This window comes from Canis lupus, chromosome 18 (assembly GCF_011100685.1).
Source record: "Canis lupus familiaris isolate Mischka breed German Shepherd chromosome 18, alternate assembly UU_Cfam_GSD_1.0, whole genome shotgun sequence".
In the NCBI taxonomy this organism is placed as follows: domain Eukaryota; kingdom Metazoa; phylum Chordata; class Mammalia; order Carnivora; family Canidae; genus Canis; species Canis lupus.
Genome location: NC_049239.1, coordinates 11,634,604 through 11,661,374, shown reverse-complemented (window position 1 = coordinate 11,661,374; position 26,771 = coordinate 11,634,604). Strand labels below are relative to the sequence as shown.

The 26,771-nt window shown below is 38.9% G+C and overlaps 1 gene segment (V, D, J or C); it reads right to left on the bottom strand.

Moving 5' to 3' along the window:
- Positions 1-4,753: 4,753 nt before the first annotated feature.
- Positions 4,754-25,030, bottom strand: LOC119864164. The segment is given in 7 exon segments: positions 4,754-4,866; positions 5,238-5,360; positions 7,035-7,082; positions 14,593-14,718; positions 16,688-17,017; positions 21,470-21,534; positions 24,966-25,030. Coding segments are annotated over 7 exon segments (789 nt in total).
- Between the last annotated feature and the right edge of the window lie 1,741 nt (positions 25,031-26,771).

Here is a 26,771-nt window from a genome sequence, read left to right as displayed (position 1 = left end):
GCTTCTAATCCATGAACATGGACCCTCTCTGCATTTATTTAGAGATTCTTTAAAAATTTTCCTCCACATTGTTTTGTACTTTACAACGTACTAGATTTGCTCGTCTTGTGTTAAATTATTTCCCAAATATTTTCCCCTTTTTGTTTCTATGAAAATGGAATTGTTTCCTAAATTTCGTTTTCAAGTGTTGCATTCTAGTATACAGAAATCCAAATGATATTTTGTACATTGAATGTGTCTTTTGTGATATCAAACTTGTTTATGAGTTTTTCTTTGGGCTTTGTGTGCAGGTAGATACTCTGGAAATATCCACATACAGGGTCATGTCAGCTGTGGATTAAGTTATTTTAACTTTTGTTTTCAATCTACAAGAGAGTTTGAATTTTTTTTTTTTTTTTTTTTTTTTGCGTTTCACTATCTAGAACTTTTAACTTTGCACAAGTCAGACTTGTGAAGACAAGTATCAGGAGCAGACTTCCCTGTCTTGTTCCTGATGATTAAGAAAAGCATTCAGCCTTGCAGCAGTAAGTCTGATGTCAGCTATGGGTTTTCACAGATGCCCTTTATGAGGTTGAGGAAGTTCTTCATTTTGCAATTGTTTCTTCTGCCAAAGAGAATAATTTCTCGATTCCCTCAAATGACAATATCGCTTGAAGTTACAAATTTTCTAACCTAGATTTTATTTTTTATATAAATATTCTGTTTTGTAATTTTGCTATCCTTCATTAGAATATCTGTTTTTTTTTTTTGTTTTTGTTTTTGTTTTACTTTTTGTTGTCATATTTTCCTTTAGGATTTTAAACATGATTTTCTCTATTTATTGAACACATTTCTTATAGCTACTTTAAAGTATTTATCTGCTAAAGAGAGTATCTGCACACCCTCAGGGCAGTTGAATTGTAAGAGGGTTTTTGCCTAAGAATAGTCTTACTTTTGTGAGTCTTTGCCTGGCTGTTATTTTTTTAGTGAAAAGTATATTGTTAAAAATTTCTTGTAGCAACTCTAGATTGTGACTTGTCCCCAAAAGGTTGCTATCATTTTTTTATGCTGAGAAACTTATCTATACTTAATCTGTGATATTATATCCTCTGTAGTATGGCCTGCTCATGCCTCTGATGTTTTCTTATTAAATTATTTTATTTTTCCATTTAGCTTCCTGGGTTCACCCTGTGTCTACATAAATTCATGGTCATCAAAATTACTTAAGGCAAGACTTGGACACCGACAAATAGTTTTGCCGTGGGTATTGGGCTGCACATGAATATTTTAGGCAAATAGCACATAGACTATATGTATTAAAGTATAAGTCCTCCCAGATTATACTTTTTCTGAGTCTTGCCATGGCTCCTCTGCATATGCCAATCACCTGATTGCACACCAGCAGTGCTTGACTGGCTTGGGCATTTTGGTGTCTCTGCTAAGCATGCACACAGCCGTAGCTGAACGTATGCTTGCTGCAGGCATGACCACAATGTCAGACCAGCAGAGCGTCTGGCTTTCCTGCTTGAAACCACACGAATTGTTAGTTCACCATCACCTCACTCCCTACCCCAAATTAACTGAGCGTCCTTAAACTGTGTAATTTTGCTGCAGGTTCTCATGGCTTTCCTAATTTTGGAAGAACCTTCATGTCCATAATGCTCAGTGTTGGGAGGTTGGGAAAGAATGGTAGCCACAGTAGGCAAGTGCACTACTGGTGTTCCCTGGATCTGTAGCTTTCCAATATATTTTGCTTTTTCTTGATGGCTTGAGCATTTACTGTGCTGTTGTATACTACATAAATATAATTTAAAGTGGATGCAAGATGTTTTATAGATATATAATCATTCTTTATCTCTTCATCCAATCTCAGACATTTAGAGATTTTCCAATTTCAGAGAAAAAAATATATAATGGAAAACAAGAATTATTTTGTCAGAGATATTTGCTGAAAAAAATAATTACAAAATATAATTACAGGGTCAAATGTGCATTTCCACAAGTCAGTTCAACTCCATTTGTGCTACTCTGAGAATGGACCAAGTGATGAAAGTGCCATGAGGAGGGATGTGGGAGGCTGAGACTTAACCAGGTGAATTTCTTAATGTGGGTCAAAGAGGGTCTACAGTTAATGGCTTTTGGACCTAAATATCAAGAACTCAGTGGTGTGGTCACAGTTAGAGTATCCTGTCTCAGAAATGGAGTTGCATATACACCAGGCCCACAGATGATGCCTAAGCTGGATGTGAGTGTATAATTTACCCTGAGAAAGAGCTCTCTCCCACACATGCTGGGCTGAGGCAGTAGCTTGGGGCCCCTATCATGGAGGCCAGGGCTCACCCAGAAGTTGGCTCTCAAGCATAGACCAAGAGGAGTAAAGTCTAAGGTGACAAAGTGATATAAGTCAGACTTTGAAAGCTTAGAGCAGTGATCTCAGTGATAGAACTTTGTTTCCCCAAGGACTGGACAGATTGTGTCTCAGGACTGGGGACCCTCTCTGTACTTAGCTTGGGTGGGATGGACACAGGGACACTTGCTTCTTGCGCTCACATTGCTGAACAGCTCTCCTTTGCTCCACCCCAGCACACTTACCTGATGTGCATGCCTTTATTGAGCCTTGTTCAGCCTGACTCTGCAGTCACTTGTCCCTTTAGAGGGACCGAGATGACTCAGTCTGTGACATTCAATTCAACAGTTGAAGTAAGGTTCCCCATATGTCCGTGTTCTTGTGAGGAGAGAAGCACCTGCTGTTGTGACATCTACACGCTGCCTGTGCCAACATCCTCATGGGCAGGGGTCTCATGTCACCCTGCCTACACTGACCAAATGAGACTGAAAGTAGGAGCCTCTGTGAATCACCTGCCGTGGAAAAGCACAGATCCTGGTGCAATGTCTGCGATCACCTAGGGCTACAAGCTGTCTGCGTGCAGTGCAGTTCCTTCAGAATGGTGTCATCAGAGTGGACTAAGGGTGCCACAGTCCTCCATATCGGATCCCAACCCACATAGCAGCTAGTGGAATGAACATGGTATATAAAATAGGGGAACCCTCACCCCACAGCCCAAGAGTGTGTTTGGCAGCAGGACCATGTGTGTGCAGATGGATGTTTTCTTTCCATTAGCTGTGGCCTTTTGGAAATGAGCAAGATGGCTGTGGTTTAACTGTCCTTATCTCATCTTACAACACCAGAGATACTTTGCACTGGCCCAACCAGTAGGGGACCGTTTAACTTCAAGATTCTCCAAAAGTCAACTGCAGGTGAAAATGCACAAACATAAAACTAAACCTGAGAAAATAAACATCATCATCACACTAGTGGCCTCATTCCACCCCACTGTCTCCTGCACCACCACATTCCTCTATCTGCACCTCCCAAGTCCAGGGCAGCCCAGGGTGGGTTGGGAAGTAAGGTGCTAAGGAGTTGGAAGCCAGAGGAGACACTTCCTAGAAGCCTCAGTAGGGACATCAGCCCACAGAGCTGCAAGTCATTTACTACTTTCCCCTGGTTGCCTCTGTGCTTTCCACATGCAGAAGCAGTTCCAGATCACTAATTAGAGGCGCAGGCATTTGTCCAAGGAGATCTGAACAAATTTTTGAGAACCAGGGAGTAGATCAAAATTAAATTTCTTCTTCCTTTATCTGCTGGTTTATGTAGTTTCCACATGGGAATCTCTGTTTGGCTTCCAAATCACTCATTTCACAGAAGCTGAAGCTGATTGTAAAAAAAAAAAAAAAAAAAAAAAAAAAATCAAGGATGCCTCAGTGGCTCATTGATTGAGCATCTGTCTTCAGCTCAGGGTGTGATCCTGGAGTCCTGAGGTGGAGTTCTGCATGGGGCTCCAACAGAGAGCCTGCTTCTTCCTCTGCCTGTGTCTTTGCCTCTCTCTGTGAAGCCCTCATGAATAAATAAATAAAATTCAAAACAAAACAAAAAGTCATTCCCATTTAAAATGAGACATTGTTTCATTTCTAATACATCAAATTTATTGCTCTAAGTACTTTCATTACTGAAAATGGGAAAATATACAACTACTAACTTTTCAACAACTTATCACACACTGAACATTTTGTTGTACATCTATGTTTGTAGAAATACAAACAGACATATAATGAGTAGAGACACCGTTGTTAGTGTGTGTGCATGCAGGCCTGTTATCTATTATTTCCAAAGTAAATATGCCAACATTAGATGCTAATGCTGTGGAATACTTTCATGTACCCAGTAGAATTAACTCATCACATCCATGCAACTCAAGGCAACAGGACACACTATATCTTCATTTAATGCATGAGAAAATTATATCACAGAAATGAAATAACTTTAGGACCAAGATTTAAACATAGGCACTTGGGATTCAAAATCCAAGCATTTCACCCCTCTACCACCGTTTCCTTTCAGTGTTAGTCTGGGTCTCATGAGTTCTTATGAGATCAGGAAACATATTGTCCATAAAACACTGCTATAGGGCTGAGCACACCCGCCAGTCATGTGACATGTTTTACTGTCACCACCCAAATGTCTTAAACCAAATGACTCTGAATCAACTGATCATAGAAGGGGAAATAACCTGGGTATCTTCTTCACTAGCTGTGGCTCTCCAGTTTGGGCCAGTGCCTCTATGAGGCATCATTAGACCACCTCAGGGCAAGAATTAGGAATATGGAATTGACCAATATTACAACCAACACTGTATTTGAAGGCTCAGCTGTCATGCTGCCTCTTACATTTGACTCTCAATTAGATAGCACCAAATAAAACAGACATAGGCCAAAGTAGAATTTTGATTGCTTTTATTGTGTTTACTATGATAAACAGTACGAAATTCAGGTAGCAAGGATGTGTGCTTCCAGGGAATCATCTGGATAAAGAAGAGTTCAAGGATACAGCTGGAAAAAAAAAAAAAAAAGGATACAGCTGGAAGCTGCATGCTAGCTGTACTCAGAGGCATGGTACTGAGTGGCTGAGGAGCTGGTGGGCATTGAGGAGAGAGCAGTGCTGAAGCCCCTGGGGATGGCCCCCTGTCCCCAACTCTGAGTCATGGCTGAATTTGTTCTCACTGCAGAGTGAAACTTTCTGTTTGCCCAGTGGTTTATAAATCTATTCTGCATAATGACACTATAGAGAAGACACACGTGAAATGAAATAACCCAATATCAGAAAGAAAACCCCACTAGATCCTCAGCAGACACTTTGGAACAGCAGCCAAGGACAAAATTGGATCCTGGTGGCACCATGTGTTAGGAACTCTTCCCATTACCATTGAGCACTGATCTCCCAAGCAGATAGATGGTGATGATGATGGAGTACGTCAGACTCTTCAGGAGGAGGAGGAGGTAGGTATAGTAGGCAGAGGTGTTCATGAGCTGCAGCTGCAGGGGGTCTAAAAGAAATGATTTATTACTTCCACAGTTTTTTTGAAAGGCCAAGATTTAGTCATTGGAGAGTGGTGACTGTATACATTTCTGATAACCTAACTTGAAGTGACACCTCACACCAGCACAACCGGGTAGTAAATACCTACATCACCATCACCACCACCACCACCACCTGAGACACCTCAGAACCCAGTTTTTTAGGTCAAGTCAGTCAAAAACCTATGAAATTCACATAGTACATTTCAAAGTATTAAAAAGTAAGGTTGTGCTTATAATGAGTGAATTCTGTGGGAAAAAATACATTGGTGATAAATGGCTTTTAGCACATTCATCACATCCTGAATCTAGGCAAGCATAAGAAAAAATATACATTAAGTACAAACTGAATGTCATTTATTTTGAGAACTTTGCATGCAAAGCTTAAATCTTACTTAATTTTACAATAACCTCTGAAATGATTATTTTAATTCCCAATTTACAAATACAGTGAACACAGAGAGAGAAGCCATTTGCCTGATTTCATACAACCAGTAAGTACTAGAATCCAGATTTCAATCCCAGCAACACAGAATTAAAGAACACTTTCTCAGTTGCTCTGTAATTCTGCATCTTCACATATAATAAATAGCCAAGACTTCAAAATGATTAAGCCAATTAAAAGTTGGATGCTTCTGCTGAAGATGATGATGATGTTGATGATGGTTAGAGTCCAGAAGTCCCCTGATATTGGCCTTGGAAGATCGATCAGCAGGGCTAGAACCCATGCTCCTCATCATTTCCTTTTCTTTATATGTGGGGAGATGGAGCCAGGAGCTATAAATTATGATGTAGCAGCTAAAAAGGATACCTAAGCTAGACATGACACATATTCCATGTTGTATCTTCAATAAGTCAGTTAGGTGTTATTTGTGTTGATTTTGTTGGGCTCCAAAATTGTAAATAGTTTACCCATACTCATGCACTGGATAATTAAAAGGCTGGAGTCTTAAGTTTAGTCTGTGGCACTGGAAGCCCTGCACTGACACCCCCTCCCCATGTGTGCACCTGTCTCAGGACCTTGGCTTTGGGACTTAGAGGAAGAACAAAACCTTAGTAAGTATGTGAACTTGAGTCATCTTGAATCTAATGGTGTCGGTTTCAGCCTCAGCTCTCGCTGTGTGGCATGGAGACTGAATTCATTGTAGCTCATTGCCCTCATGTGTAAAATGGGAATATAATCCATCACAGTGAGAATAAGAGCTATAAACAAAATGCACTCACAGTGCAGCACAATGTCTTCTGTACAAGAACCTCTCAGTGTCTGTTAATGTTCTTTTTTTTTGTTAATGTTCTTAACTACCAGCAAGAATAAAGCTAAAAAAAATATAGAAACAACATGATATCATGATTTCCTCAGACAATGAAATACCAGTCACAAAAATGAATGAAATTCATTGCTGAAAGAATTCAGGGCACATCACTGCACTCCTAATTCATGGTCCTCTCATACCCCAGCCAGCAGTTACTGTGTGAAGATGACCTGAGAGACGCTAGATTGACATAAATATCACTCAGTCTATTTTGCAAGATCCAGCCATTCTGAGGTTTCTCCCTGAAGCCAGGGGAGTTCAAGGGTTAAGTTGATCAAGAAGGAAAAATTCTACAGCATAACATAAAGACAAACATAGCCAAAAACTTACCATATTCATCATCCAGGGAAGCTTCTGTGGAGTTAAGAGCAACGAGTTCTAAAAGAAATGAGGACTAGTATTATTCATTGTTCATATCCATTGTTTAACTTTCCTCTGTGTTGTGGATAGATGATAGATAGATAATAGATAGATAGATTGATAGATAGATAGATAGATAGATAGATAATAGATAGAATTTGTTAGCAGAGAGGAAGAGCTATACAAATATGAGCATCCCGATTTTAGAAATTGTTTATTTGGTTTTACATAATTTAGTAGATCAATTCACATATTATATTTCTGCACATAAAGATGTTGCAGTTTGTGATTGATGCATTTTTTAGTCTCAGAACTGGAGGGTAATGCCTAACATTATCTTGTTTTCTTCTGTGCTCATAGCTTGTAGCACAATAGGTACTCCACAGTATTTGCTTTATAAATATTATTGATTAGAAAAATAATGAGAAACGGTGACTGCTGTCCAGTCCTCTGCACCCACTACTCACATGAAGGGTTGCTCGCAAATGGATCTATCCAACTCTAAAATCCACAGCAGCACCTTACATGTTGGAAGGAGTCTGGTTTAGGTAAATTTCCTATCTAAAGTAAGAAGCAGTCCTGTCTTCCAAATCATGCGTGCCCCAGTATCCTCAACTCCTGCACATGATTTTCTGGACTGATGGTGTTGGAGGACCTGACAATACTAAAGAAGGCCAAAACCTACTGTTTGATTGTTATTGTGCCAGGCACTATGTGGAAGTTTATAGGCATTATCTCATCTCATCTCCCCATTACATTGATAAGAGCTGAATTTGGAGAATTCCATGTTACCCAGAAGGAAACAAGATTTAGAGAGTTTATGTCCCTTGCTGAATAGCATACCAGTGATGATTGTCAGAGCCAGCACTGAAAGGATGATTGTGGGGGTTTGATGAGCTAGAGCCTGTGGAAAGCATCTTGTAAAACAACCCATAGAAATCAAACATAACTCCACCATTTTGGACTCTCAGATACTATCTCTTCCAAATAATTGAATTAGTCTTTGCAAATGACTATTTTATTACAGAAGCTCTGCATTTCTTTTTTATTTTTTTAAGATTTCTTATTCATTTGAGAGAGAGATACAGAGAGAGAGCATGACGAGTGGGAATGGGCAGAGGGAGAGCAAGAAACCAACACTAGCTAATTAAGGAGCCCAACTCTCAAATCAAACCTGCACTTTGGAATCATGATTTGAGCCAATGCCAGGCACTTAACTGAGTAAGCTACCACACAACCCTAAAAGTTCAGCATTTCATTGCACAAGTTTGTCAGGATAGAATGAAAGGCCACATCACACTGATAATTGTCTGAATACATAAATCTGAGGTGAGAATTGTAGTTATCTACAGTATAGAAAAACAAATGAAAACAAAAAAAAAAACCCACCCAATTTACATACAAACACGAAAACCATTAATGATAGTTGACCATTGGATGCAGGAAGAGAAAGTTGCAAATTTCTTTTGGTTTATCCTTTTTCTGCTCAATGTGTCCTTGTCCACACAGACATGGTTCTGGCATGCAATTTTACGCACTCCAGACAATCTTATGTTGGTGTGCTCTTGAAGAAATGGGTGTCAGATATAGACTTTTGGTTAAATATCAGAAAGGACAAGGTTAGGATAATTATGTTAAATGATAAAATATCCTAAAGGGCTGACTTTACAATGCCTTCAAGGTCTCTTATCCATATAGTGATTTTATTCATAATATTTGCCCCTGAAACTAATATAAAACTATAGGTTAGCTAACTGGAAGTAAAATCAAAACTTCAAAAAAGGTAAATAAATATCTCTTACCATAATCATGCATTGAATGATATGAAGACAGGAAACAAACAACTTTCATAATAAAACTTGTATTTGTGTGCTAGGGGCTTTTTCTTAATCAAGGTTTGTCAAAAATGTGGACAAGATGAGTTTTATCTCTCTTCAGATCATTCACTGTTCAGTGCTTTCATCTATAAACATATATGTAAGTGTTATATATTTTTTAAAAAGCTTCTATGGGGATCCCTGGGTGGCGCAGCGGTTTGGCGCCTGCCTTTGGCCCGGGGCGCGATCCTGGAGACCCGGAATCGAATCCCACGTCGGGCTCCCGGTACATGGAGCCTGCTTCTCCCTCTGCCTGTGTCTCTGCCTCTCTCTCTCTGTGTGACTATCATAAATAAATAAAAATTAAAAAAAAATAAAAAAATAAAAAGCTTCCATGGTTTAGCACAGAAAATGTGCTGTAGAATTCCTTAGCAGAAATGCCCTCATTTAAAAACAAAACAAAAACAAAACGAAACAAAAGAAATGCCCTCATTTGTTTATTGTTATGAGAAGACCTTGGAAGATATCCTCTCTGTTAAATGTAGAAATAAACATTAAGGCTCTTTGTATAATTTGATTTTAGTTGATTTTAAGAAAGGATAAAAATGAGTAGTATGAATATAGGAATAAATCCATCCATGTCATGTTTTCAACAGAAAGTACTTTCACTATCATAATTTCTGTTGCTCTGCATCGCAGTTCAGGTAAAAGTAAACGAAAATATTTAATCCTAAATTGATCATTGGACAAACTAAGAATCTATGAAACAACAGAAATTCAACTGAGCATATATTAAAGATCTACTTGGCTGTATTTAGCAACCTATTCATGAATCGGGCATCATCCTATCCAGCAAGTAGGAGGCAACTCTTAAGGGCTATAGGAACGAGGTTTTTCAAGATAGAGAGTGAAAAAGAAATTATTAGCAAAGAATACACTGTTTTAGGCAGGGTCGCTATCCCAAGGGGAGCAGAGGGGGTCAATCAGTAAACATCCTAGTGCTGACCAGGAAATATCCATGTCCACTGGCTAAAGGTTACAGTTCTGGGTACTGTAACTGCAGTGCGGTAGCTATGAAGACTTGGTTTACTGATTCATGGCCTCAAGCTAAATGAGTACATTGTGAGCCTGTGGTTTCCTTTACAACAACCTTCCCTTTTGATCTGATCTCAGCTTAACTCAGAGATGGGATCAAAATTGAAGATATTAATACTGCTCTCAGCAACAGTGCTGAAGTTCTCAGTTTGTGTTGTTCCTCTGGGTGATTTCATGGGTCTTGACCTTTATGCTCAATCCTTGTAATATTCAAGGGTTACCACTTCAGCTGTATAATATTTAAATTGGACATTTTGTCATTCTTTGGTGATGTTCCAGTTTTATAAAGATCATTTGTTTATAGGTTTCTGGCTTAGAACATGCATGTAAAGTTTTTGAGAGAACAAAATGCACCAGGCAGATTATTATGATGATTATAAACAGGATAATTCCCCAGGTTTGGAGTGCTTTCTGATGTCATTGTCCACAATATTCAAAGCAATTAGAATCAAATAAGTAGGAAAGACCCTGCTGAAAGAGTTACTGAGTTTTACCTTCCCCAGTAGTGTTCATCTGGGTATAGCAAGTGGGGTGGCCTACAGCACAGATTCAGCCTTGCTCAGCGAAGATATAATCGAGGGCTATCTTACCTTCAAGAATTACTTTGGACAGAAAGTATTTTCTGGTGGCTGCCCTGGTTTTCCTTTAGACCTGACTCTGTTTAATACACTCCCATTGTTTATCCACCTTCATTTCTCTGTCAGAAGCAGACTGGTGCCATATTACAAGGACATCAGGACAGCCAACGTCTGGCAATGAGGGGCCATTTTTTGTAGAATTGGAATGGACTTTATCTACATGTACCACAATCTTACAAGGAAGGATTTGTGTTGGGCAGCCATTACTTTAGGAGGGATTCTGCAACAATTTCAAGAATGAAGGAGAAGGCCTTGATCAGACTTCATTTACATTTATCCCACACTAGGGAAGTAGGGCCCTGCCAAAGGAATACATCCTGGTAGCTTCTTGGTAGTCCCAACTAACTAGGGATTTAAATTTAGGAGAGTCAACCAATGAGATATCTTATTTACATTGAGAAAATGTAGGAGCAGAGTAAGATTTTCTGCTAGCCTGAAATACAAGTTTGCTCTAAATTACAGAGGTTACCCTTTGTCAATGACATAGGATATACAGGTCATTGCCAGAGTAAAGGATAAGAAAGGAGGGAGAAAGGAGTTCATATTTAGTTAGTTTCACCTAAACCCCTGTTTAGGTGAAAGAAGTCTCCTGTATCTGGGCAGAACCAGGTGATAGATGCAGACATTTGTAGCTATGTGCTGCGTACAAGGCTCAACCTTTAGTTTTACAGCTGTTTCACTTGTTAAGGTCCCTCTTTTACTGGGATAGTCGAGGATTACCTTCCTCTGACGTTTTGTCAAAAATACCTAATCAGCAGGCTGTAGACTGTGACCCACAGGATCCTTTTTGTGATCGAAGAAGGTTTCCAGTTTAACCTTTTATTGACAGTTTTGAGAATCAGATTTTGGAGACTTAGAGTAGTGGTAAGACTAGCAGGAACACAAAGGATCAGCAGAAATTTGTACACTGAGACAATTCCAAGATGGTGGCAGGGTTTTCCTAAATGTTCCTGTGATTTGCCCAACGAAGGAGGAGCCTTGATCACGGGAGATCACAGAAGGTGCCCCCCCGCCCCAAGGGAAAGCCCATTTATAAGTGTGCGTTTCCATAGTGAGGTCATCAGCCTCTTGGCAGAAAAATAAATACATAATGACAAGTGCATATGACAACCCATACTAAGCGGCAATGGAATGAAGTCCAGCTGCAAGTATTCAACCCATCCAGAGAGAGAAGTTATGAAGCCTCTGGAGGCAAAGATAATTTTCCCAGAATTAAGGACCTGACACGTTAGACACTGATTGTAAACCATTTTGTACTATTATATAAGTCTTCCCAGTGACATCCTTTCAAAATTTGAGTCATTTAAAACACCCATTGTGGGTAAAGTAATGAAAAAACAAAACTTATGAGAAATGAGGTTTGCCATGGAGCCCAAAGAACCAAGTGACTGCTCTGGTTTTCCATTAGACCTCTTTGTCTAATATACTCTCATTTTTTATACACCTTCATTTCTCTGATTCAGAAGCAGACAGATGCCATATTACAAGGACATCAGGACAGCCAACGTCTGGCAACGAGGGGCCATTTTTTTGTAGAACCAGAATGGACTTTATGTACACGCACCCCAATCTTACAAATACAATATCTAGAAAAACTTAGTGTGAGCTAATTTTTGACAATGCATCCCATTTTAATCTGACATGCCAAATGATTTAACTAGTTTAACAAACCCATTGGAATACTCCAAGTCACAGAGACTTAAGCAGACCAAAACTACCAAGAAAGTAAACTAAGAACCCCCACCCCCACCCGCTACAAAAGCATTCATCCTTTTGGCAGGAGAAAACGCAGATTCTAATGCTCATCAACTTACTTTTAATTTGAAAATTCTTCATTCCAACGTCAGTCAGTCCTGCCCACACATAACATTCCTTTCCAAACATCCCCTTTTTGCAAACATCTACAACTTTCTCTTTTACACTCATGTTTTGTCCTGAGTTTACCCTCTTTGGATAACCAGCCTCCCTTTAGGACAAAATCCCTCTTTTCCCCCCACAAAATATATTTCCATTCCTCATACTTCTTCTTTCTAAAAACACATCTCTTACTTTCTTTGCTTTCCAAATGTTTCTCTTTTTATTTTTCAGCAGTCTGCATCACATACACTAGAATTTTTAACCCGTAGAAACCTTCATATTTAAAGCAAGCTAGTCATCAAGCAGTTGTGAACCGTTTCTTAATCTGCATTCTTTAGATTGCCGAATTTATGCCGAATATCATAATTTCTGGAAATGTGTACTTCTTCATAAAACAATCTTTCAGTAAAGCACCAAATATGACTATGAACAGGCCCAAGTTTATCTTTGCTTTCCTAAAGCCAATCATTTATAAGCCCTTTTCCATAAATAGGGGAATAAGGGGGAAGGGTCAAGGAACAGAAGTACTTTGAATTCCTTCAAGAGATGCATTTCTACTTCTGTTAAGATTTGTCAGCCCAGTTGCCCTCAATTAATCAGGGTTTTATTCGCATGAAATGATATCATAGGTTGATCCACCTAATCAAGCACATGAACCTCAATTTGCTTCCTTCCCTCTGGTTGCATAGTTTTAATTTTAAAGATTTCTGACATGTGGAATAACATCCTTTGTGAGTTATGAGGGTCCTCAAGTCAGTGCAAAGGATACTACCCTCCCAGTACTCAGAGTCACTCACAGTGAGAGCCGAGGAAGGAACCAACAAGCCACATGTCCCAAGCAGGCAGAAAGCTAAGAGCAGTTACACAGGATGACACAAGCAAGAAGGCAATAGCTCTCACTGTGAGAGAAAGGATCAATAGCAAGGTCCTGGATTTGGAAAGAATGAGACAACGAGAAATTTTACTTTCCTCTCTGGACCAGGCACTGTGGACAGAGATTTGGAAGGAGCTACTTTTTTTTTTTTTAATTTTTATTTATTTATGATAGTCACAGAGAGAGAGAGAGGCAGAGACACAGGCAGAGGGAGAAGCAGGCTCCATGCACCGGGAGCCTGATGTGGGATTCGATCCCAGGTCTCCAGGATCGCGCCCTGGGCCAAAGGCAGGCGCCAAACCGCTGCGCCACCCAGGGATCCCTGGAAGGAGCTACTTCTGTTAAGAGTTTCTACTCTTCCCTGCCTTCTGCTAGTTTTTCTAGGATCCCTTGTGCAGGTGCTAGAATTTACCCGAATTTCCTCTTGACTATTTAAGAGAAAAAAGTACATAGCAATTTGCCAGGAACCACCCCGTTTCATCAACTGTGGAGGGGGCTCATTTGGCGGCTCTCCTATGAAGGTAGATATGGGGGTGTCTGTAAGGCTATGAAATAGCAGACTGCTGTTTGTGGCTGTGTAGTCTGTTCAGAGTGGAAAATCAATTCAGACTAGAATGAACCCACAAAGGAGCCCAGAGGGGATCAGGAGTAGTTGGATTAGTCTATTAATGTTCTGTTTTAGATACTTCTTCCATCTTTAATTTTTCATTAGCCTTTTGCAATGAGTCAATCAAATAACTTTGAAATATTAAACATTTTGGAGGATTCTATTTAATTGGGGAACTCTTGCTTTTGAGTGCATATCTTAACCATCTGATTTAATTTGCAAGTTCCCCCATTATGGGCATTATATTTCTAGGTTATCATTGCCCTGAGGCCTCGCAGCAGCTTGGCCTTTATCTACATGAATGAAGACTAACTGCACATGAACATTAGTGTATGGGCAGCAGGAGATGATACTGAGTTCTGGCCACAAGAAGACTCTGTGTGCACCAGCAATTCTCTGGAATATTGCTGAAGTTTCCATCTGTGAAACTTGGTCTGAAAGCTAGGTGCTTGGCTCTTTGCCTGTTCAGTTGGACTCTGTGCAAATATCCAGCGCGATGCGACCCAGAGCAGACACGCTAGTAACTGAACACAGGCATAACACTCTGTCAGCCCAAGCTGACCTGCCTGTCAAGCAAAGCCAATTAGTTTAGGAGTCAGAACACAAAGTGAATTAGAGCTTGGAACCAGGGAGAACTCACCCACAGTGCTTGCGCCAGGTGGGAAAGATCGTGAACTTAGAGGGCTCACAGTTACCACCTCTGTGTTTTGCTTTGCCTCTGAATGCCCTTCGGAGTCAACATCAGATTCCATCCTCGCTACCAAATCTGTTAACAAAAATCAACCAAGTAAATGTTTATAGTTTAATGGCTCTGTTAATCAACCAATTTATGAATCACACAGCATTCCATTTAGCAAGCAGAGGGAACTCCAAAAACTATAGGAGAGGAAAGGTTTTTAAGAATAGGCAGGAGGTGGAAAGGGAATATTTAGCAAAGAATTCATTGTTTTAGGCAAAGTCATCCTCCCAAGGGGAAGGGAATGGGTCAATCAGGAAACTTCCTGGGGTTGACCAGGAAATTCCCATATTGACTGATTAAAGATTACTCTTATGGCGGGGGTGGGGGGGTGGGGGGTTGAAATGGCATTTGGTTTAGGTAGTAAGTCTAGATTTATTGCCTTGGGGCCATAAGCTAAGTGTTGCCATTTGGGTCTGTGGGTTTTTTTTCAAAGCTCCAAGAACACAGGAAGCTCCCTACTGAAGACTTACTTCAGTAATTTAGACTTGTATATAGCAAAGCTCTTCAAACGTCTTATTACGTGCTCCTTCTCCACTGCTTAAAAAGTGCTTATCAACCACAAGGAAAAACTAAAGTGCTTCCTACTTATGGTCCCTTTGGGGCCTTGGTCTGTGATGTCAATGCCAGGACTTGACTTTTGAGTCTAGTGAGTTAGTGGATCAGAGCGGGGCCAGGGCACATTGAGGCCATCTGCCCTCCCTATCTAAAGATGACCAGCGTCTACCCCAATGAGGCACTTTGGACAAATGCTTGAATCACAAGTGACCCTGGATGATTAGGAAAAGTATATTCACTTGACTGCAGTGATCCTTCTTGGGACAGTAGTTCATCCTGCATCCCTTCCAGTCTGGCTCACACTAGAATTGCAATAAAAGTTTGCTTAGCAGTATTACCAATGGTAATAAATACATTCATTGTGTTGGATGGAGAATGTTAATATACCTTTGCTTCATTCAATGTTTACTTACTAAATTTCACCTAATATCACCTTATGCTGATATTTTAATTTGAATCTGAAAAATTCAAGACCATACTAAAACCTCAGTAGTCAAATTATTATTTCTGGTTGAGTTGTGATTCGGCTCCATGAGATCAACAGCATTTTGTCTCCTATAACTGTTTATGGGTGATACTTTGAGTAGAGCAAGATCGAAGTAAAAAGTATTTTGACTGCTACATAGAGCGTTCTTGAAATATGTATAATTGTTTCTATTTCCTGATCAAGTAAAGGTATCAAAAGTGGACTCCCTGTGTGTTTCCTATGTGAGAGGTTGCTAAGGGCTTTCACATGCACTGTTTCATTAAATCAAGAAATGATGGTAAAAAACATCACTGTGGGGCAGCCTAAGTGGCTCAGGGGTTTAGCCTTCAGTCCAGGGCATGATCCCGGAGATCTGGGATCGAGTCCCACATCAAGCTCCCTACATGGAGCCTGCTTCTCTCTCTGCCTGTGTCTCTGTCTCTGTCTCTCTCTCTCTCTGTGTGTGTGTCTATGAATAAATAAAATCTTTAAAAAACATCACTGTGACATTAATATTTTGGATGCTAAAACTGAGATGACAAAAGCTAAGTAAATTTGTCCTTTTCTCTTTCTCTGTAGGTTCCAAAACCCATACTGTTTTTTAAAAAGATATACTTATTTATTTTGAGAGAAAGAGTGAGAGCATATGTGGGAAGGGGCAGAGAGGGAATTTCAAATAACTTCATGCTAAGTGGGGATCACGATACAGGGATCCATCTCATGACCCTGAGATCATGACCTGAGCTGAATGAAGTGTCAGATGTTCAACTTACTGAGTCTCCCAGGTGCCCTCAAAGCCCATACTATTTGAAATCTATGGGGAAAGTACAGAATATATATGCACCATGAAAGGCAACAACATTAGATAAAAATTTCTAATTGCTTGTTTTCATGAATACTTGACAGAAAAAAATAGGGTTTTCTCTTTGAAACAAAGGGTCCTTGGAGGTTATATTCCTATTTGTATGTACATACCTTCATTTATCGAAGGAAAAAGAATCTCTTGATTAATCCCTCCTCTATCACTCTCGTGGTTGACAATACATTTGTGTTCTTTATCCATAGACGCTCCAGTCACGGTCAGCCAGCTGAATTTCATGTATGTGTCCTTAGTCTTCATAGTGTTTCCCTGCTGGGATTGCAGAACTGTTTGGTCATTCTTTTCTTTCCAATCTACCTTGATAATTTCAGGAAAAAAATCCTCGAGAAGACAAAGATATGTTCCAGCCTTATGGATTTTTATTTCAGAAATCGAAGGAAGAAAAACTGTGGGCTTGGGGGAAGTGTCTTCATTGGCACTTTTATCTGGGAAAAAAATGGAATAACAACAAAAACATAATGAGAGAAACACAAACATTTTGTGGTTTGGAACCAACTAGCACATGGTAAAAGGAAGGAAATATTGCTGTAGAATTAGTGTGTCATGGCCCTTCATCCACAGTGGTTTATGACGTACTTATTTTCTTAGTTTCCACGGGAATAGAGGTTCTCATGTGTAACTTGCCCAAAGTCATAGCTATTAAGTGAAAGAGTCTCGAACATAACGTGGAATATTTTGACACAATATACAGTCACTCGTTTGAATGGGAATCTATCGAGTTGATCTTTTAGTTACAAATATGGATCTCATACCCTCTTCTGAGTACTGGAATTCTTCACCTTGATTTCTGATTTTATAGAACATCTCATTCTTGCATCTGAACCACTGCAGGATTTTGTGTAAGGCAAAGTGTATTGCTTCACCTCCAAATTATTTACAATGCCTTAAATTTAGAAACAAAATGTCAATATTTCCAAAACTTCTCTTTTAAAAACTTTACTGATTATTTTTAAAAATGTTCTTATAGAACCCTAATCAAGTAATGCACTGGTCAGATTTTTGTTCTGCTTTAGGGAATGTTCACTAAAAGTACATTTTATTTTGGAATTTCATTTGAAGTTGTAGCCTGAGTGAGAAGACACTGTATTTTGAGTCTAAGCATCCCTCCTTAAATTTGAACCTGCCCTACAAGCCTGCTGAATTTGTCGTAGTACCCCTCAATTTTCTTTCATTTCAAATGCTAAATAAAATTATATGTCAAAAGTTATTGTCAGAGTTTCTTGCAGATGGGATCAGAACTTCCTTTACTAATGGGAATAAAGTATTGGGGATAGCAATTGGACCTATGTCAATCGAGCATCGAGATTCATTCCTTCGTTTGATCCTCATTGAAAATATGTCTTTCACACACCAATTAATAGGGAATCACTTGTCTTATTTTATCCAATGACTTTTCAGTGTTCAGAAAACCAAAGGAAACCTAGTAAAGCCTAGTAACATGGAGTCAGTTCATGGAACTGCTTTGCCTGTCTTGTCCAAAGCAGATGGCATATTTTTCCCACCAACATCACAATCTATGAGCATTCCAAGCTCTCAACAGTAATTTCTACCTCAAACTGACTTCCGTCCAGATCATGTCCAAAGTTTGGCTTCAAACTTCTACAGTTTTCCTTCATGATGGACTAACATGATCAATGGCTGGTTGCCTGGTCCTCCAAACTTCCCTATTGTCACATTAGATCATTAGGCTGTTACCTGCCTGACCAGGTCTGCTGAAGGTCACCATCTATAAGTGACATTAAATGTCATGATGCCCATAGCAATGTTGCAGTAATAGAATGAAATGCATTTATTTAAAGACCTTTTCATCCATTTTACAAATTGGATGTGGAAGGCAATGCCCACTGTGTCACTTCACAGTCCTGCTAAAGGACTCATGCTTTGAAGTCTTTTTCTCATTTTATGGTGAGAAAAACAAAACATATTTGAAAACTTGGTGTGCTTCATTTTAGCAGTTACTAAAAGGTTGTACTGCACTACATTTTTCTCCTATCTTTGAACATTCTACCCTATGCTTCTAGCCAGATACACGGGCCTTTTTTCCTTCTACTTTCTTCCTTAGTGCTTTTGGTCTTCCATTTGTATCTCCAGGCCTAACTGTACTTGTGTATTTTATTTTAGGTCTTCTCATGTAGATTTTGGAAATCAGAGGCATAAATAGATGAGAAATAGGTTGTGCATTAGAGCTTGTTTCTTTTTCTGTCCCAGAGCTTGATAGTTCAGTGAGGTCTACCTTGAAGGTGACATGAAAAGTGGCAGAAGATATTTGCAAATCACACTCTGCTATGTAAACAGAAAACATTCAGGATCAAACATGCTGAAATGTCAGAGCATAAGATGAAGCTTTTGTTCTCAACATTATGCCTCATAAAAAAGAGGTTGCCTTCTGTTTTAGTTTGAGCAAATTCCCATTTCTAAAGAAGCCCTTCTAATACTCTATTTTGCAACCATGACTCTTGGATAAGATATCAACCTGGAATATACTCATTTGAAGCTAGTTATGGAGGTAATACTGGTAAAAAGACAATAAAGACTTTTAATAAGGATGGTAAATATTACTTGGGACTAAAGTCTCTATACTTTATGCTGATATTGTAAATATATAGAATGACAGAATGACTTATTTTGTAAATGGATAACTATCTTTTCCGTAAAACATCTAGTGACATCATCATAAGGGTGTCACCAAACAGACAATCAGAGCTTAAGATGATTCAGAAATTTGCTCTAAAGTACACATTTTATTTTTAAAAAATTTTTACTTATTAATTCATGAGAGACACAAACAGAGAGGCAGAGACACAGGCAGAAGGAGAAGCAGGCTCTCTGTGGGGAGCCTGATGTGGGACTCGATCCCAGGACCCTGGGATCATGACCTGAGCTGCAGGAAGATTCTCAGCCACTGAGCCACCCAGATGGCCTAACGTATACATTTTAGATACATGTGAGAAGTCTGAATAAAATTTTTATTGAAATAAGAGGGCAAAAAAAGTATTTCTCGAGTGCTATTTGTAAAAAAATAATTTCTAATTTGTTCCTATATTCCAATGAAGATATAAAATACCAAACACGAGTATTTGAAGGGTACCTAGGTGGCTCATTTGGTTAAGCATCTGCCTTTGGCTCAGCTCATGATCCCAGGGTCCTGAGATGGTCCCAGTGCATTGGGCTTCCTGCTCAGTGGAGTCTGCTTCTCCCTCTGCCCCTCCCCCCAGTTCATGCATGAGCTCACTCTCTCAAATCCCTCAAATAAACAAAAATTAAAATCTTTTTTAAGAAGGTGAATATTTGACCTGATATGTATATTACTGTAATTTTATATATTCAGTATAAAAATTCTCCGTTGTTTACATTCAGACGTTTCCACTGTAAAGTGAGGGATCAACTTATGTTGATGCTAAGGATATATGTAGTAATACTTGTTACGTTCTACTCATTTTTAGAAATATGTAACGAGTCTTAGAAATTGAAATTATCTTTCAAAAACTGATCAATTGTTCTAGAGTGACCTGTAGACGAGATCATAATTAATATATTTTTCTGTACTCCTGATTTAAAAAGAATTCCACGGAGTGATAATTAGAATTTGTAGAACTGACTTTTTTTAATGAATGACCATGCCCCAACCTATGCAGTAGCTATTTCCATATTTAATTTCATTGATCTCCACAACATGCACTTGAAATGGTTATTGCATTGACAGAATGAATGGATGGAAATATAGCAAATGTTAACAGAATAAGTGTCATTACAGAACATGAGAGATTCCTAACTCTGGGAAACAAACAAGGGGTAGTGGAAGGGGAGATAGGCTGGGGGATGGGGTGACTGGATGACGAGCACTGAGGGAGGCACTTGACCGGATGAGCCCTGGGTGTTATAGGATACGTTGGCAAATCGAACTCCAATGAAAAAAATAAGTGTCATTACAAATTTCAATACTTTGTTTTTTTTCTTTTTTCCAATTTTTCCCTAAGAAGCATGTATTAGTTTCATATTTTTAAGAAAGCAATTACCAGTGAATCAAAATTTATTTGCTGAAGGATATTTATAGAGAAAGCGATAGACCCAAAAGTCCGTAGTCCACATTTTTCTCTGAACCACCCTCTCCTTAAAAGTATTTTTTTCAATCTTGTGAGTTACATCTGTCAAATTTTTAATTAGATTGTTAGAATTTATATTGCAGTCAGTTGGAAAAAAGGAGACCAGAAAGTTGCTTTTCAATTATGAATTCATGTGGACCTATGATCACAACCACTAAAGGCATAAAAATATATCATTTCTTCTACTTTTCCAGTGTTTCACCAACCTTGTGAAAAGACTTTGAAAACTTTTATTGGAATAGATTCTATAAGGTAGCAACAGCCCAGTGAAATATTGTCCCTCATCCTGGCAAAATTTCATCCCTAAGGCTAATGAAGATGAGCAAATTTACTAGACTGAATTTGGAAAAAACAAACCCAGCTTATGACACTCTCAGAGATGTTTGTGCAGTTAAATATGTTGATACCTTATACGAATCTCCTATAGACAAAATTGCAACTTCATCAATTTTGTCTTATTTTTCTCCACTGGTTATTTTTGGAATCAAATAAATAAGACACACAAATTTTCATAAAATCTTTCGAAGCAGATATTGCTAATGGACCCCTTGGGGGACTACCATTGCTCTAGCTACTTAGCTCCCTGTTAATACCCTCCAAGCTAGCTTAGTTCTCAACTACCCCCAGGACTGGGACAGAGTCAACCACCTCTCCCAGCATCTCACTGCTACTGATGACCAAACTGGGACCAAATCCTAGAATTCAGAGCCAGTACCAGCACCTAGTCTGTCTCCCCTCCCTACCTTGTACTGAAGAATTTTTTAAAAATTTTACCTGTAACCCTGAGAATTGTGCCAGGACCAAGCACTTTGTTGTACCAGCCAGACCAGCCGCACTGTCTGAAAAGCTTTTACAGAAATATTCCTTTCTGCCCCTTATAAAATTTGCCCATATTTTTCAATATTTATATAAATATATATAAATAGGCCAGCTAGCATTAAATAAAGATGAATTTCAAGCAAAATCACATTAGATAGGAATGTAGTGAAGAATGGATGAACTGATCCCTCTCTGCTTGGGCAGTTTGGGTCTGTCTTTACCATCTCACTCACAGGTATCGGACAGTCTGATTTTACCGATTCTCATCATTTCCTGAAACATCTGAATCTTTTTTCTTAAAAGGTTTTCATGTATCATATCAGTTCTTTTCCTAGAGTGTAATTTACACTTATTACTTCTATGATTTTAACAGAAGGACAAAAATAGAAGCAATATATTTTAATATTTACTATATGAAATTTCAATATTTGGTAGGAATTTTTTATTTCTACACATTGAAGGTTGGATATCTGGTTTGATTATAAGGTAAGTTCTTTCCAGAATTTAGTCCTCACTGATAGGAGGTCGAATATGTTGTTAGGGAATGTGAAATATTAATGATCATCTCTTAACTTATATCTTCTGAAAGACTGTTCCTTTGAACTTGAAATTACCCTCACAAGTTCCAGGGCATTGATTTAAAATCCTGTGCTGCTCATCAAACGATCCTATTTGTTTTGGTCTTTCTGCAGTTGTCCAGCATGAGTGGGAAGGCTGCTCTGAGTTACGCAGCTAGTCCTGCATAATTCCTCCCGTTCTTCTGCCAACTTCGATATTTCCAACAAATTTGACACCAATACAGAAAGATTGAAAGGAATGGTGTCAAAAGGACCTGTCCTTTTTTTTTTTTTTTTTTAGAAATACCCTAAGTATCATATTGTTAGAATTTAATAAATACATATTCAACATGACTTACTTAATGTCTTGGGAGGGAAGAGAGGCAATTTTGGTGCTGTGATTAGAAGCAGAATCATTGTTTTCTGCATGAGGAGTAAAACAAATTATGAGCTATTACTAGTTCATTACATTCAACTACATAGTCTATTTAAAAGGTCAGACTACAAAAGAGTGTAGATTTAGAATGAAGTTATGGCTTACTGTTTCTAATAACATTTAGTGGTATAAACCATAAACAAATATCTATTGAGTCCCAAACTTTGCCATAGTAACTAGTAATGTGAATTTAGGCAAATAGTTGAACTCTCTAAGCCTCAATTTCTCCATCAGTGAAATTGGAATAAGAAAATCCTCTACAACATTCTTAAGGATTGAAATAATGTACAGAAACAGAGGTATTTGATTCTCAGTAAATATTAGCTAAGGTATTATTGTCTTTAATCAAATGGTTTGAGGCATCTTTATCAAATTTTTCACTAAATAGATATAAAGATTTTATAAGAAATATGTATTTACTATATAAATTAAGAATGCAAAAGAGCTCATGAATCCCACATTCTGTGTCTCTGGCAGCCACTGGTCAAAAAACATGGCTCAATCAGGCCACAATCTAGAATACATACCCACTAGGCTACAAGCTTATGAGTGTTGGGACTACATGTTGTGCAACCATGTCCTTCTAGTGTCCAGCATAGAAACTATCTTCAATGAGACAATAAATGAACAAATGTAGATGTAAACCATGCAGACAGACTCTCTTCATGGATTCTGGGTCTGAAATGGTTCACTGAGCTCACAAATTCCATTAAACTGGTCCGTCTCAAGGCAATATCACAATACTCACAATAGCACAAATTGTGATTACTCTCAGCTGACCTACTAAGAAGCTAGAGTCATAAAAATATGTTGATTTATGTTCTATAGTCATCCACTGCTCCATAGTCATTCAGTTAAGAGTTAAATTTTTGCACTGCTCTTAAAGATGAGCTCTAAAGCAGTCATACCTGTTTTGCAGGTAACTAGAAAAAGGAGTACAATTTGCCAAGACAGGAGCACTATTAATACTAGAGCTAGTTCATCAAAGTGTTTCTCACTGAAAAGACCATCTAAAAGCAAACCACCTTGAACCAAGAGCTTACACAAATAGTTCACAGACACAGTCCTAAAAGATCTTAAATTTAAGTCTGCATCTGTACTGTTGTGTGTATATTTCCTAAAAGTAGAATTTCAATCTTCTTGCAGCAGGGAAGTAAAAAAACTTTATGTTCAAGTGTTTTTATCACCAAATATAGTGGCCATTACCTGCAAAATTGTTGTCCATATGCTGAGAAGATCCTACATTGTTTTTTTAAACACATCTATCAATTCTTCATTTACAGGATCAAAAAAGAACAAAGTTACTTACAAGGAGGAGTTACTATAAGCCTAGTACCTTCTGTAAATATCTTGATCCAGCCCGGTTAGAGGTTATCACACTGGTTAGAGTGTCTACAAAAACATCAACGTTCTCCGGAGCTTCATGGGAGGACCAGAAGGTAGAAACCTTTCACTGGCAATTTGATCCTTTGAGGTCATTGAAAGTAGGGCTCATGGCAGCTGATATTATATAAGTCTTCCTCCGATTAATTGAACCAAGTGTCTGTTTTGATGGGGGCAGTAAACACAGAAAAGTGCTGATGGAAAATGGGGGCAATGGGAGCAAATAAAAAGAAAGAGGGGGGAGAAAAAGGAGGAGAAAGAAAAGAAAGAAAAGGAAGGAGAAAATATGAAAATAAGAAGAGGAAGCAAAGAAAGGAAAGGAAGAAAAAGAAGTGATAGGGACGGAATGATCAACCAACGACTTTCCTAAATTACCAAGAAAGTGTTCAGAGACTTAAGATATTTTGATTTCCAGGTGTTCAAGTGTGTGAAATTGCTCAGAAATGCATCAAAGGAAAAGCCCTTTTGTTCTCACAAACACCAGGCCTGTTATGTCAGCAATGTGGGATTGCATTTCAGAAAGAGGATATGCATTAGTAACTGAAAAAATGATCATGCCAACAGAAACATACTGCATAAATGTGAATAATGGTCTCCATCTCCATTTTTCAGTATGCCACTTTTACCATTTGGAAACCCTAATACATACCAGGCAAAGAAAAAAAATGAGAAAATAATTCCTTGATGAAAATATTTTCCTGGAATGAAAAGAAATTCTAACTCTTGTAGAAAAATAGATTCCTCATTAAAACCGAAATTAAAAAACAAACCCAGTTCTCTGGTTTGTTTCAACATAAGCTTCTTGGAAGCTATTCCATGAGCTTTGGAAATGTAGAGCCCTGCCTCTGTGGATATCCAGCTTTGGACAAGGCATTTGGATCCCTGGCTCCCTACATCCCCATTTGTGGAGTGGGCGTGGGCTTTGTATGTCCAAAGGCCCTTCCCGATCCAACAGCTAATGATTCTGTAATTGAGAGCAGGAAAGGCTCTGCCGTGGTTTCTCAAGCGAGAAAAGAGTTCGGGGTTAGTAATGGAGAAGGTATTCTTACAGGCCCCTTCTGATTTCATGCATGACCTTGTGAGATCCCAGCAGCCTCCGTAGCAGGTGGATTCATAAAACTTGATGACATTGAGGATCATCACTTACAAGACTCCGTTGTCTTTCTTATTCCTTGTTCAAGCAGGAATTGGGCTAGTATTGCTTGTAATCTTGGATGAGCCATCCAGGATTTATTTCAAAGGCTCTCCCATTTTTTATCGATACTGCTGCACAATGGCCATCTCCAGGGAAACCCTTGAGAGTTTGCAACCTATCTGCAAGCTTCTGTCTGCTGTTCTGGTGAAGGAGACTTGATCCTTAGAGAATCTCAGCTTGCTATCTTTATTTGAAAGCCAAAGGAGAGAAATCAGAGATGCTTGAACAAGTTGACAGTCGGCATAAAAACAGTGAACAGACAAGAAAGGAGTATAGTCAACCAAGAAACTCAAGTGAAAGATAATTGTACATCCATGGATTTGGCATTGCCCCTGACTGGTCAGAATTTTCTCCAAAAGGGGGCATAAATGAGGACTGGGGAGGCAGTGGCAGTCCTTGTTCTTCAGAGACAAAACAGGAAAGGAAGTTTGCTTTAGAAACAAGGAAAGAGGGTCACCTGGGTGGCTCAGAGGTTGAGCATCTGCCTTTTGCTCAGGTCAGGATCCCAGGGTCCTGAGACCGAGTCCAACTTCAGGCTCCCCACAGGGACCCTGCTTTTCCCTCTGCCAGTGTCTCTGTCCCTGTGTCTCTCATGAATAAATAAATAAAATCTTTTAAAAAAAGAAGCAAGGAAAGATTGTTCATTGTTATTTTTATTGTGTTTTTGGTGTAAAAAATTACCAGGTTCCTAAAAAACCTCACCCAAACATTCATGTTATAATCATTCCAGGTTATCTCCCTTTGGAGGGCAACACCTTCACATTTTTCCTTTAGGTTTTGTTTCAAACATTCCTATCCTGGGACGCCTGGGTGGCCTAGTGGTTGAGCATCGGCCTTCAGTTCATGGCATGATGCTGGGTTCCCAGGATCCAGTCCCGCATTGGGACCCCCACAGGGAACCTGCTTCGCCCTCTCCCTATGTCTCTGCCCGTCTATGTGTGTCTCTCATGAATAAATTTTTAAAAATCTTAAAAAGCAACCAACAAGCACACCAAGGATAGGTGTATCCTTAAGGTATTTTTCTCTTTCAGATATAGATTTTTCACTATAGTTGGCAAGAGTGTAGGGAGTTAAGGCTATCATGAAAATTGGAAGAAAAGACTTATTACAGTATATCATGAGATAATAATCCCACAACTTTATGCAGAAATAAGATACATTTTATAGATCAGTAGTTGGAAGAAAGTTCACAAATTTGGGGGGATGTTAACAATTCCTGTACTTTTTGATTTAGATGCTCTGACATTACTATGCTCTCTTGTGAATGAAGAAAACTCTTGGAGGAAAACAATCTTTTATTTTATTCCCCGGACTCTTTTCCTATTCACAATTCTTAGGTTTGTAAATACAGCAAATCTTACTGTTATTTAGAGGACAATGTAAGATGTGACTTTCCAAGAGTCCCTGAGTTCCTGTGTTAGCTGAGGTGGCTCAGTAAGGCAGTTTAGCTGTAATGGGAAAGGACAGTGTGACGTGTTGACCCAGTGCTAGAACTGTCCTGTATGGAACCTCCTTCAGTCCCCAGAAACCATATGAGCAAGATTTAGTGACTTTCCTGGATGGTGGTGTCAGTGAAGTGGCTGAGCAGATATTCAAACCTAGGTTTATATCACTCCAAAGGCTTTGTAGCTTCCAACATTCATTCATTCGCTGAAAGTCAGCACCCCATTGCTCACACTGGTATGA